General features: G+C 44.4%; 1 protein-coding gene across 4 annotated transcripts in view; it reads left to right on the top strand.

Moving 5' to 3' along the window:
• LDLRAD4 (low density lipoprotein receptor class A domain containing 4) overlaps positions 1–12684 on the top strand; it is a 771753-nt gene that overhangs the window by 223190 nt on the left and 535879 nt on the right. Inside the window, exon 2 of one of the 4 annotated variants that reach the window (XM_049900288.1) lies at positions 1797–11927. The exons of the other annotated variants lie outside the window; for them this stretch is intronic. Within the exon in view, the coding sequence (XP_049756245.1) occupies positions 11837–11927 (91 nt within the window). The 5' untranslated portion in view covers positions 1797–11836. The remainder of the gene's footprint in view (positions 1–1796; positions 11928–12684) is intronic. 4 annotated transcript variants of the gene reach the window in all.

Below are 12684 nucleotides of genomic sequence, written 5' to 3'. Positions count from 1 at the left end.
CTTGGTAAGATTTATTCCTAAGTATTTTATCTTCTTGGGGGCTACTGTGAATGGTATTGATTTGGTGATTTCCTCTTCTGTGTTCTTTTTGTTGATGTAGAGGAATCCAAGTGATTTTTGTATGTTTATTTTATAACCTGAGACTCTGCCAAACTCTTCTATTAGTTTCAGTAGTTTTCTGGAGGATTCCTTAGGGTTTTCCATGTATACGATCATGTCGTCTGCAAAAGTGATAGCTTTACTTCCTCCTTGCCAATCTGGATACCCTTTATTTCTTTGTCTAGCCTAATTGCCCTGGCTAGGACTTCAAGTACGATGTTGAATAAGAGCGGTGATAAAGGGCATCCTTGTCTGGTTCCCGTTCTCAAGGGAAATGCTTTCAGGTTCTCTCCATTTAGAGTGATATTGGCTGTTGGCTTTGCATAGATGCCCTTTATTATGTTGAGGAATTTTCCTTCAATTCCTGTTTTGGTAAGAGTTTTTATCATAAATGGGTGTTGAACTTTGTCAAATGCCTTTTCTGCATCAATTGATAAGATCATGTGGTTTTTGTCTTTTGTTTTATTTATGTGATGGATTACATTAATGGTTTTTCTGATATTAAACCAGCCTTGCATACCTGGTATAAATCCCACTTGATCAGGGTGAATTATTTTTTTGATGTGTTGTTGGATTGTATTGGCTAGAATTTTGTTGAGGATTTTTGCATCTATGTTCATGAGGGATATAGGTCTATAATTTTCTTTTTTTGTAATGTCTTTACTTGGTTTTGGTATCAGGGAGATGGTGGCTTCATAGAATGAGTTGGGTAGTATTCCGTCATTTTCTATGCTTTGAAATACCTTCAGTAGTAGTGGTGTTAAATCTTCTCTGAAGGTTTGGTGGAACTCTGCAGTGAAGCCGCCTGGGCCAGGACTTTTTTTTGTTGGAAGTTTTTTGATTACCATGTCAATCTTTTTTTTTGTTATGTGTCTATTTAGTTGTTCTACTTCTGAATGTGTTAGTTTAGGTAGGTGGTATTTTTCCAAGGATTTATCCATCTCTTCTAGGTTTTCAAATTTGTTAGAGTACAATTTTACGTAGTAATCTGAAATGATTCTTTTAATTTCATTTGGCTCTGTTGTGATGTGGTCCTTCTCGTTTCTTATTCGGGTTATTTGTTTGCTTTCCTGTTTTTCTTTAGTCAGTCTAGCCAATGGTTTATCAATTTTGTTAATTTTTTCAAAGAACCAGCTTTTGGCTTTGTTAGTTCTTTCAATTGTTTTCCTGTTCTCTAATTCATTTAGTTCAGCTCTAAATTTTATTATTTGTTTTCTTCTGGTGCCTGATGGGTTCTTTTGTTGCTCACTTTGTATTTGTTCAAGTTGTAGGGACAGTTCTCTGATTTTGGCTCTTTCTTCTTTTTGTATGTGTGCATTTATCGATATAAATTGGCCTCTGAGCACTGCTTTTGCTGTGTCCCAGAGGTTTTGATAGGAAGTATTTTCTTTCTCGTTGCTTTCTAAGAATTTCCTTATTCCCTCCTTGATGTCTTCTATAACCCAATCTTTTTTCAGGAGGGTATTGTTCATTTTCCAAGTATTTGATTTCTTTTCCCTAGTTTTTCTGTTATTGATTTCTAGCTTCATTGCCTTGTGGTCTGAGAAGATGCTTTGTAATATTTCGATGTTTTGGACTCTGCAAAGATTTGTTTTATGACCTAATATGTGGTCTATTCTAGAGAATGTTCCATGTGCACTAGAAAAAAAAGTATATTTTGCAGCAGTTGGGTGGAGAGTTCCTTATAAGTCATTGAGGTCAAGTTGGTTGATTGTTGTAAGTAGGTCTTCCGTGTCTCTATTGAGCTTCTTACTGGATGTCCTGTCCTTCTCCGGAAGTGGTGTGTTGAAGTCTCCTACTATAAATATGGAGGTGTCTATCTCACTTTTCAATTCTGTTAAAATTTGATTTATGTATCCTGCAGCCCTGTCATTGGGTGCGTAAATATTTAATATGGTTATGTCTTCCTGATCAATTGTCCCTTTTATCATTATATAGTATCCTTCTTTATCCTTTGTGGCGGATTTACGTCTAAAGTCTATTTTGTCAGAAATTAATATTGCTACTCCTCTTCTTTTTTGCTTATTATTTGCTTGATATATTTTTTTCCATCCTTTGAGTTTTAGTTTGTGTCTCTAAGTCTAAGGTGTGTCTCTTGTAGGCAGCATATAGACGGATCGTGTTTCTTTATCCAGTCCGTGACTCTCTGTCTCTTTATTGGTGCATTTAGTCCATTTACATTCAGCGTAATTATAGATAAATAAGTTATTAGTGCTGTCATTTTGATGCCTTTTCATGTGTGTTGTTGGCCATTTCATTTTTCCACATACTTTTTTGTGCTGAGACGTTTTTCTTAGTAGATTGTGAGATCCTCATTTTCATAATGTTTAACTTTATGTTAGTTGAGTCGTTACGTTTTTCTTGGCTTTTTTCTTGAGTTATGGAATTGATATTCCTTTTTGTGGTTACCTTATTATTTACCCCTATTTTTCTAAGTAAAAACCTAACTTGTATCGTTCTATATCGCCTTGTATCACTCCCCATCTGGCAGTTCAATGCCTCCTGTATTTAGTCCCTCTTTTTGATTACTGTGATCGTTTATCTATTGATTTCCATGATTCCCTGTTATGTGTATTATTTTGTTTATTTATTTATTTTTTAGAATTAATATTAGTTTGTTTGTTTTTGTGCTTTCCCTATTTGAGTTGCGTTGATATTAGGTCGTTCTGTTTTGTGACCTTGTATTGTGCTGGAACCTGATATTATTGGTCGTCAGGCCAAACAATCTCCTTTAGCATTTTTGCAGTCTTGGTTTAGTTTTTGCAAATTCTCTAAACTTGTGTTTATCTGTAAATATCTTAATTTCGCCTTCATATTTCAGAGAGAGTTTTGCTGGATACATGATCCTTGGTTGGCAGTTTTTCTCCTTCAGTGCTCTGTATACGTCGTCCCATTCCCTTCTTGCCTGCATGGTTTCTGCTGAGTAGTCTGAACTTATTCTTATTGATTCTCCCTTGAAGGAAACCTTTCTTTTCTCCCTGGGTGCTTTTAAAATTTTCTGTTTGTCTTTGATTTTGGCAAGTTTGATGATAATATGTCTTAGTGTTTTTCTTTTTGGATCAATCTTAAATGGGGTTCGATGAGCATCTTGGATAGATATCCTTTCGTCTTTCATGATTTCAGGGAAGTTTTGTGTCAGGAGTTCTTCAACTATTTTCTCTGTGTTTTCTGTCCCCCCTCCCTGTTCCTGGGACTCCAATCACTCGCAAGTTATCCTTCTTGATAGAGTCCCACATGATTCTTAGGGTTTCTTCATTTTTTTTTAATTCTTTTATCTGATTTTTTTTCAGCTATGTTGGTGTTCCCTGGTCCTCCAGAAGTCCCAGTCTACATTCTAATTGCTCGAGTCTGCTCCTCTGACTTCCTAGTGCATTGTCTAATTCTGTAATTTTATTGTTAATCTTTTGGATTTCTACATGCTGTCTCTCTATGGATTCTTGCAACTTATTAATTTTTCCACTATGTTCTTGAATAATCTTTTTGAGTTCTTCAACAGTTTTATCAGTGTGTTCCTTGGCTTTTTCTGCAGTTTGCCTTATTTCGTTTGTGATGTCTTGAAGCATTCTTTAAATTAGTTTTTTATATTCTGTATCTGATAATTCCAGGATTGTATCTTCATTTGGGAAAGATTTTGATTCTTTTTTTGGGGGGGTTGTAGAAGCTGTCATGGTCTGCTTCTTTATGTGGTTTGATATGGACTGCTGTCTCCGAGCCATCACTGGGAAACTAGTTTTTCCAGGTAATCAGCTAAAAAAAAATGCAGTCAGATCCCTATCTGAATTCTCCCTCTGGCTCAGGGTATTCAGATGTTAATGGAGCCACCTGGGGAGGGTGGGGGAGGGATCAGAGAGCTAGGAGTGTAGCACCACAGAATATAGAGCTGATCCCCGCGTTCATGCTCTGCCTGCGTCGGCCAAAAACCCGGCGGGACGGCTCCCTGGCTGGGATGCTATTCTCCCCGCTCCAAGACCAGTCACTTCCTTCGGGGACTTCTCCTTCCGGAGCTGCTCTGCTCGCGCGAACTGAGTGGGCGTTGCCCGCACGAACGGGTGGGCCCACCCCCGAGGTCAATTCAGGGAAATATAACTGGTCCCCGTGCTCACCCCCCGCCCGCTTCCGCCAGAATCCCAGCGGGACAGCTCCCCGGCTGGGACGCTGCTCTCCCCGCTCTGAGACCCGTCACTTCCTCCCGGGGACTTCTCCCTCCGGTGCGCCGCACCGCTCACGAGAACTGGGTGAGTGTCTCCCGCACAAAAGGCTGGGCCCGCCCCCGGGGTCTATTCAGGGGAATATAACTGGACTTCGTGCTCACGCCCCGCCCGCTCTCGTCAAAATCCCAGCGGGACGGCTCCCCGGCTGGGACGCTGCTCTCCCCGCTCCAAGACCAGTCACTTCCTCCCGGGGACTTCTCCCTCTGGTGCGCCGTGCCACACACGCGAACTGGGTGGGCGTCCCCTGCATGAACGTCTGGGCCCCCCCCCGGGTTCGCTTTAGGGAAATATAGCTGATCCCCACGCTCGCGCCATGCCTGCTTCCCCCCAAACTCCCGGCGGGACGGCTCCCCAGCTGGGACGCTGCTCTCCCCGCTCCAAGATTAGTCACTGCCTCCCGGGTGCTTCTCCCACTGGCTGCGCTGCTACGCCGCCCGCGCCAACCAGGTAGACTCCCTGCCGGGATGGGTTCGGGGGAGTAGGGCTGGGCCCCTTGTCTGTGTCGTCTGCCCCCCTGGTCACCTGCCTGGTACGCTGGCTCCTAGTTCTGAAAACGATCACTGTCTGCCCGTATTTGTTCGTTCTCCGTCTCTAAGTCTATGTTTGTTGTTCAGAGTTCGTAGATTGCTATGTATGTGATCGATTCACTTGTTTTTCCGAGTCTTTGTTGCAAGAGGGATCCGCGGTAGTGTCCACCTAGTCCGCCATCTTGGCCCCCCCTCGCAAATACCTTTTTTCAACAACATAAATCGCAACTGTATACATGGACCTCATGGGATGGAATACATAGGAATCAAATCAGCTGCATCTGTGAAAAGAGATGATGGAGAAACTCAATGTCAGCAGTCAGAACAAGGCCAGGAGCTGACTGTGGAACAGACCATCAATTGCTCATGTGCAACTTCAAGTTGATGCTGAAGAAAATTAGAGCAAGTACACAAGAGCCAGAGTACGACCTTGAATATGTGCACCTGAATTTGGAAACCATCTCAAGAGTAGATTTGATACATTGAAAACTAATGACTGAAGGCCAGAAGAGTTGCGGAATGACATCAAGGACATCATACATGAAGAAAGCAAAAGGTCATTAAAAAGACAGGCGTCTTGGTCATCTAGTGCTGTTATAGCAGAAATACCAGAAGTGGATGGCTTTAACAAAGAGAAGTTTTATTTCCTCACAGTAAAGTAGGCTAAAAGTCCAAATTCAGAGTGTCAGCTCCAGGGAAAGGCTTTCTCTCTCTGTCGGCCTTCTCGTCAATCTTCCCCCAGACTACGAGCTTCTCCACACAGGGACCCTGGGTCCAAAGGACATGCTCTGCTCCTAGCACTGCTTTCTTGGTGGTATGAGGTCCCCCACTCTCTGCTTTCTTCCCTTTCCTTTTATCTCTTGTTAGATAAAAGGTGGTGCAGGCCACACCCCAGGGAAATTGCTTTCACATTGGATCAGGGATTTGACCTTAGTAAGGGTGTTACAATCCCACCTTAATCCTCTTTAACATAAATATACAGTCATAAAATGGAGGACAACTACACAATATTGAGAATCATAGCCTAGCCAAGTTGACGTATTTTGGGGGGACACAATTTAATCTATGAAAACAGGAAACAAAGAAAAGACGAAAGTGGATGTCAGAAGAAGTTCTGAAACTTGCTCTTGAACATAGAGTGGCTAAAGTGAACAGAAGATATGATCACTTAAAAGAGGTGAACTGAAGATTTCAAAGTGGGGCTTGAGAAGACAAAGTATTATAATAATATGAAAAGACCTGGAGTCAAAAAACCAAAAGGGAAGAACACGCTCAGCGTTTCTCAAGCCGAAAGAACTGAAGAAAAAGTTCAAGCCTAAAGTTGCAATATTGAAAGATTCTATGGGCAAAATATTGAATGATACAGGAAGCATCAAAAAAAATACAAAGGAATATACAGAATCACTGTACCAAAAAGAATTGGTTGACTTTCAACCATCTTGGGAGGTAGCATATGATCAAGAACCGGTGGTACTGAAGGAGGATGTCCAAGATGCACTGAAGGCATTGGTGAAAAACAAGGCTCCAGGAATTGACAGAATACCGATTGAGATGTTTCAACCAATGGATAAAACACTGGAAGCACTCACAGCCAAGAAATTTGGAAGACAGCTACTTGGCCTACTGGAAGAGATTCATATTTGTGTCCATTTCAAAGAAAGGGGATTCAACAGAATGCAGAAATTATTGAACATTATTAATATCATATGCAAGCAAAATTTTGCTGAAGATAATTGAAAAACGGTTGCAGCAGTACATCGACAGGGACTGCCAGAAACTCAAGCAGGGTTCAGAAGAGGAATTGATGCATTTGAATTATGGTATTGTCAAAGAACATTGAATACTCCATGGACTGCCCGAAGAACAATTAAGTCTGTCTTGGAAGAAGTACAGCCAGAATGCTCCTTAACAGCGAGGATGATGAGACTTCGCCTCATATACTTTGGACATGTTATCAGGAGGGACCAGTCCCTGGAGGAGGACATCATGCTTGGTAAAGTAAAGGGTCAGCATAAAAGAGCAAGGCCCTCAACTACATAGACTGACACAGTGCCTGCAGCAATGGGTTCAAACATAGCAATGATTGTGAGGATGGGGAAGCTTCCTTCCAACGAATGTAAGCCTATCTTCACATGATTTTCACTCTCTGGTTCTACTTCTAATCAGTGGATATGTATTGAATAATTTTATTCACTTTCCACACTAAAGTCCTTTAGGTAAGTGGAGAAAGGCATCATAACCCCCTCTAGACCCACTGAATCACAACCTGTGGGGTTGAAACTGATGCTTTTGGTTCACTCTGAGCCTGAGAAGCACTGCTGTAGTGGGAGGGGCCAGCAGACACAAAGTTAACCAGGGCTGTGCTGCTGTGGGAATGATGGTGGCTTGGAGGAAACATGTCTAATGTGGGCTCTGCAGGATGAGTCAGGCCACCAGGTAGGGAATGACGGGGAAGACTTAGGCCCAGAACTGTGTAGATAGTTTGGGCAAAGGCAGGAGTGGGGTGTGATTGACTGTGGGGGTCAGGGTGGCTGGCCATTCAGGCTGCCCAGGTTCTGGACTCTGTCTGTCACACTTAGAAATCCCACTTTGTACTACAGGTGTTGGGACCACAGGCATTTTCTTCCAGAAGAAGTGTTCTGGTCAGAGGTGAGCGCACAGAGGGGGATGGATGGGGCTGAGGAAGCCCTTTAGGGAGGCCCATGTACTATCCGGGATGGCTGTTCCTTCTGCTGTAAGTCGGGGGTGGGTTTGGGAGGAAAGACTTGTTCTTGATTCTTAAACTTGGACATATTTGGGGACCTATAAGTGAGGCTGTCCAGGATGCAGCTAGAATATAAGCATCTAAAGCTCAGGAAGGAGTTTCCTGAGCCATGGTTATAGTTTTGGGGCTATCACACAGAGGTGGTTGTGAAGATGAGACTGTGGAGGGAGAAGGTGAGCGGAAGCCTGGTAGTGGAGCTTTGGGGACAGCGGCACTTATAGGGTTAGCTGAGGAAGAAGAACCACACAAAGAAGAGAGGAAAAATGGTGATGTTGGAGGGAACTGGAGAAGGGGATGGCCTGGGCCTGGAGTGGGAGAGGGAGTCAGGTGGTCTCATCTCCACCATGGTTACCGAGAGCCCAGCTTGCACCAGAACTTAACCTTAAAAATCAAATTTAAAGTGAACAGACATTCAGAAGATAGATACAAAGTAGCTAACCCACATCATGTAACTTCGATTTTGTCCATCCATCTGCCTGTTTGTCCAGTATCTAATGAGCACCTGCCGTGTGCTGGGTGCTCCTCCAGCTGCACCGGTGGTACTCATTTTCCTCCAGTTCATTCATATTATCTCTCCGAGCACTTCTTTGCAGGTGTTTTGGGGCCAGGTTGTTCAGGAACACCTTGAGGTTCGGGAAGTGTGCCTAGCCGAGGATTTTCTTGTAACAGCTGGCATTATTCATGACTTTCTTCTTGCATGCACTGAAAGAGATTTTGGTAGACTTCTCCTTCTGTCTCTCGTCTTACACCCATGGGGACTGGAAAGGTGAGAAGTTGTGCAAGGCCGCATAAAGGTGCAGGTCCGACTTTGGCCCCATTGCCACCTTGGCTGTGCTGCCCTCTCTTGTTGTGTGCTGTTGAGGCGATTCTGGCTCATAGCGGCTCTTCAGGACGGAGTAGAAACACTGTACAGGATTTCCTAGGCTGTAATCTTTATGGGAGCAGATCACCAGGTCTTTTCTCCTGCAAAGCCACTGGTGCGTTGGAACTACCAACCTTTTGGTTAGCAGCTGAATACCAAACCACTGGGCCACCAGGGCTCCTCTCCCTCTCTTAGGGTACCTGTTACAGCCACATGTGCTGTGACTGCCCTGTCACGTTTCTGTGTACACCAGGCTGGGGGCTCCTTGAGGCAGGAGGCATATTCTATTCCTGTGCCCCCAGCTCCGGACACAGAGCTTGGTGGTTAGCGGTGGTTTACAGAGTGGAAAAGATAATGAACGCTGTCCTGAGGAGGGGGCAGGAAGTCTCTGTTCCTTCTTCCCTGTGGCTCCTTACGTGGGTGAGCCTGGCTCAGCCTCTGGCCAGGTGTACAGTCCTCTAGCCAGCCAGAAGCTGCCTATCGCAGTCTCGACACCAGGTGGGATCCTGATGGATCTGTGTAGCTGAGGCCAATCTTCCAAGGAGAGCTACTCACCCAGTTCCCTGGGGTTACAGAGAGAAGTTACCTCTCAGCGGTCCCTGCACTCACCTCCACGGGCCTCTGGCAGGAAGGCAAGGTGGGGCCTGTTGTAAACGGATTATAAAAAAACCCAAACCCAGTCTTAAATGCTAGCAAATGGCCACCTAAGATGGATCAATTGGTCTCAACCTACATGGAGCAAGGAGAATGAAGAATACCAAAGACACAAGGAAAATACGAGCCCAAGAGACAGAAAGGGCCACATAAACCAGAGACTACATCAATCTGAGACCTGAAGAACTAGATGGTACCTGGCTACAACTGATGACTGCCCTGACAGGAAACACAACAGAGAATCCCTGATGGAGCAGGAGAAAAGTGGGATGCAGACCTCAAATTCTCCTAGAAAGACCGGACTTAGTGGTCTGACTGAGACTAGAAGGACCCCAGAGGTCTTGGTCCCCATACCTTCTGTTAGCCCAAGGCAGGAATCATTCCCGAAGCCAACTCTTTAGACAAGGACTGGACTGGACTATAAGACAGAAAATGATACTGGTGAGTAGTGAGCTTCATGGCTCAAGTAAACATATGAGTTTATGTGGGCAGCTCCTGTCTGGAGGTGAGATGAGAAGGCAGAGGGAGACAGGAGCTGGTTGAATGAACGTGGGGAACTCAGGGTGGAGAGGAGGAGTGTACTGTCTCTTTAGGGGGAGAGCAGCTAGGAGTGCATAGCAATATGTATATAAGTTTTTGTTTTATTGTATTTTAGATGAAGGTTTACAGAACAAACTAGTTTCTTATCAGTTAGTACACACATTCTTCTATGACATTGGTTAACAACCCCACGACATGTCAGCACTTCCCTTTTCAACCATGAGTCCCCTGTTACCAGCTTTCCTGTTCCCTCCTGCCTTCCAATCCCTGCCCAAGAGCCGGTGCCCCCCTTTAGTCTTGTTTTATTCTATGGGCCTGTTCAATCTTTGGCTGAAGGGTGAACCTCAGGAGTGACTTCATTACTGAGCTGAAAGGGTATCCAGGGGCCATACTCTTAGGGTTTCTCCAGTCTCTGTCAGGCCAGCAAGTCCGGTCTTTCTTTTTGAGTTAGAATTTTGTTCTACATTTTTCTCGTTCTGTCCATGATCCTCTATTGTGATCCCTGTCAGAGCAGTCAGTGGTGGTAGCCGAGCACCATCTAGTTTTAGTGGACTGAGCCTGGTGGAGGCCACGGTAGATGTGGTCCATTAGTCCTTTGGACTGATCCTTCCCTTGTATCTTTAGTTTTCTTCATTATTCCTTGCTCCCAAGGAAGAACTGTGATCATGGTTCACAATAAGAAGCAAACTTTACATTGTGACCCAGTGTACACATACGCATACCCAGTGCAGTGCACAGCATGAGTACAGAAGTTTCATGAAGCAGCCCTCAACCCTCTTTTCTTTTCTATTAAAAACCAACCTACTAATGGGCCACAGCCAAAGTTGGAAAAACATTGCCCTCTAGACACTTTCACTCAAGGAGATCCATGTGGGCATGAGTCAGGGGGTATGGGGGGACAGGCACAGGGCGAGCCAGGTTCAACGTTGCTATCTGTAGCCCTCCATGTGAGCACAGCATTGAAAACTGGCTTCATTTTTGACATTATTTTTGAGTCGGCCCTGTCCTTAGAGACTCCTGTGAAAATTGTGCAGTGTGGTGGTAAACCATCGAGCACTTCTTCTGTGTCAGGTACTTTGCAATGACTGTACAAACTTTAGTGGTCACATTCTATAAAAAAAGTCTTGCCCTTGGGACTATTAGAATCTCATGGAGGGGACACAGAAAGGCACAAAAAAGGTGAAGAATGCGAACAGCACATAATGAGTAGGCTGTGCGGATCAGTACACTGTGCACACTACTTACGTCAGTGCGCAGACTGTGAGTGTCAGGGCGTTGAAAGTATGGGGGTCCTCAGAGGTGACTGAGGGATGAAAATGAGGGGACACTGAAGCTGTGACAGAAGGAAGTCAAGTAGGACATTTTCTTGAAAATAAGGAGTTTATAGACCGATCCAGTGGTTGGCAAATCACCGCCTGTGGGCCAAACCCTGCCCAGTGTTGTTTGTGTGAATAAAACTTTATTGACACACAACCATGCTTATGTGATTGTGGCAGAAACTGCAAAGCCATTTAAAATCTGGCTTTTTGCAGAGGTTTGCTGATCCCTGCTGTAGTTGCTTCTTCATGTGAACACAAAGCACAGCACAAAATAAACACTGACAACTGATCTTTTGACGGGGATCACCCAAACTAATAGATTTCAGAGGAGCTGAAGGTAAATCATGTCTCTGCATTAATTCACAGTTATTTTTATCTTTTTTAATGACTCACAGCTGTTTGGCATCTTGTACCAGAGCTGTTTAATTTGTTAGTGTGTATGTGTGTGTGTGTTGTCTTATAAGCAAATGCAGAAATTCTCCATTTTGCACATCAGGTTCCCAGGCCCCCTTGCAGCCAGCCACGCTGCCCTGGACTGCCCTGGAGAGCACCACTCTGTGTGTCCTTCAGACACCTGCTGAAATGGGCTTCTCCTTGGGTTTCTGTGATCAGGTGAAGTTGCTCCGCCAACGCTGATGGCGCTGAGTGCTGCCATGTCCAGACTGGTGTGCCCAGACACCTCTTTTCCCGTAACTGCTGGTCCTTTCTGGGAGGCTGGTCTAGATTGCAGCTTCCTTACTCTTTGGAAGAACCTGTGGTTTCTATAACGTGGTCTTTGAGCTGAAGATCTTTCTAGGGTGGCTCACGGTTCATTGCGTACCATTTCTTCTTCAAGTTTCCTTTAAAAGAAAGAAAACTTCATGTGGTTGAGTGGAAACTTATTTCTAAGAGAACGGAGGGCGTGTCTGTGTACGCACTGCTCTGCACATGGCCGGGGTCTCCTCTCCGGAGGTAAGTTTGTCTTTACGGCGTATTAGGCAGCGAGGAGTCTTTCAGCTGCTTGTGGGGTGCAGGGTTCACAGCTGCACCCACAGGAAATCTAGCCAGGGGCCCTGGGATGTGTCTGGGCTGCCGGAGACCCTGCCCAGAGTAGCGCTTAATGGGTTCTGCCACTCTCTCCCTCTCCCATGTCTGCCCCAGAGAACACAGGCTTTTCTTTGGAAGTAGATATCTAAGAAAAATATTATTGGAACATTTCTATCCACCACCACCCACCTCAAATCAGAGTTGTTGTTAGGTGCCTTCGAATCTGTAAAAAGTTGTTGTGTGCTCTCAAGTTGATTCTGACTCATAGCGACCCAACAGGAAAGAGTAGAACTTCCCCATAGGGTTTCTTAGGCTGTAATCTTTACAGAAGCAGACTGCCACATCTTTCTTCCTCAGTGTGGCAGGTTCAGACCACTGACCATTCAGTGAGCTGCTGAGCACTTAACCATTGTTCCACTAAGGCTTCTTGTAAAACGTTATAAAGTAGATAATTTCTCTTTTTACTCAAATGAATTACATTTTTCAGAAAATGAGCATGATACCCAATGCAGAGCTATTTAATGAGAGCTTAGGGCTATGCCTGTGTGTTTGGAAAGTAGGGGCAAGTGCAGTTGGGCTGGGGTGTTAGACACCTGGGAGGTTTTGGGGACCTTCATTTCTGTGACTGAAGTTGTGCAAATATTCATTTCTATAGGAATATCAACTATTTCCTTGTTGATCA

The sequence above is a fragment of the Elephas maximus genome, chromosome 11, assembly GCF_024166365.1.
Source record: "Elephas maximus indicus isolate mEleMax1 chromosome 11, mEleMax1 primary haplotype, whole genome shotgun sequence".
In the NCBI taxonomy this organism is placed as follows: Eukaryota; Metazoa; Chordata; class Mammalia; order Proboscidea; family Elephantidae; genus Elephas; species Elephas maximus.
Note: the sequence above shows the minus strand (reverse complement) of the source record. Positions and strands in the feature narration are given on the sequence as shown.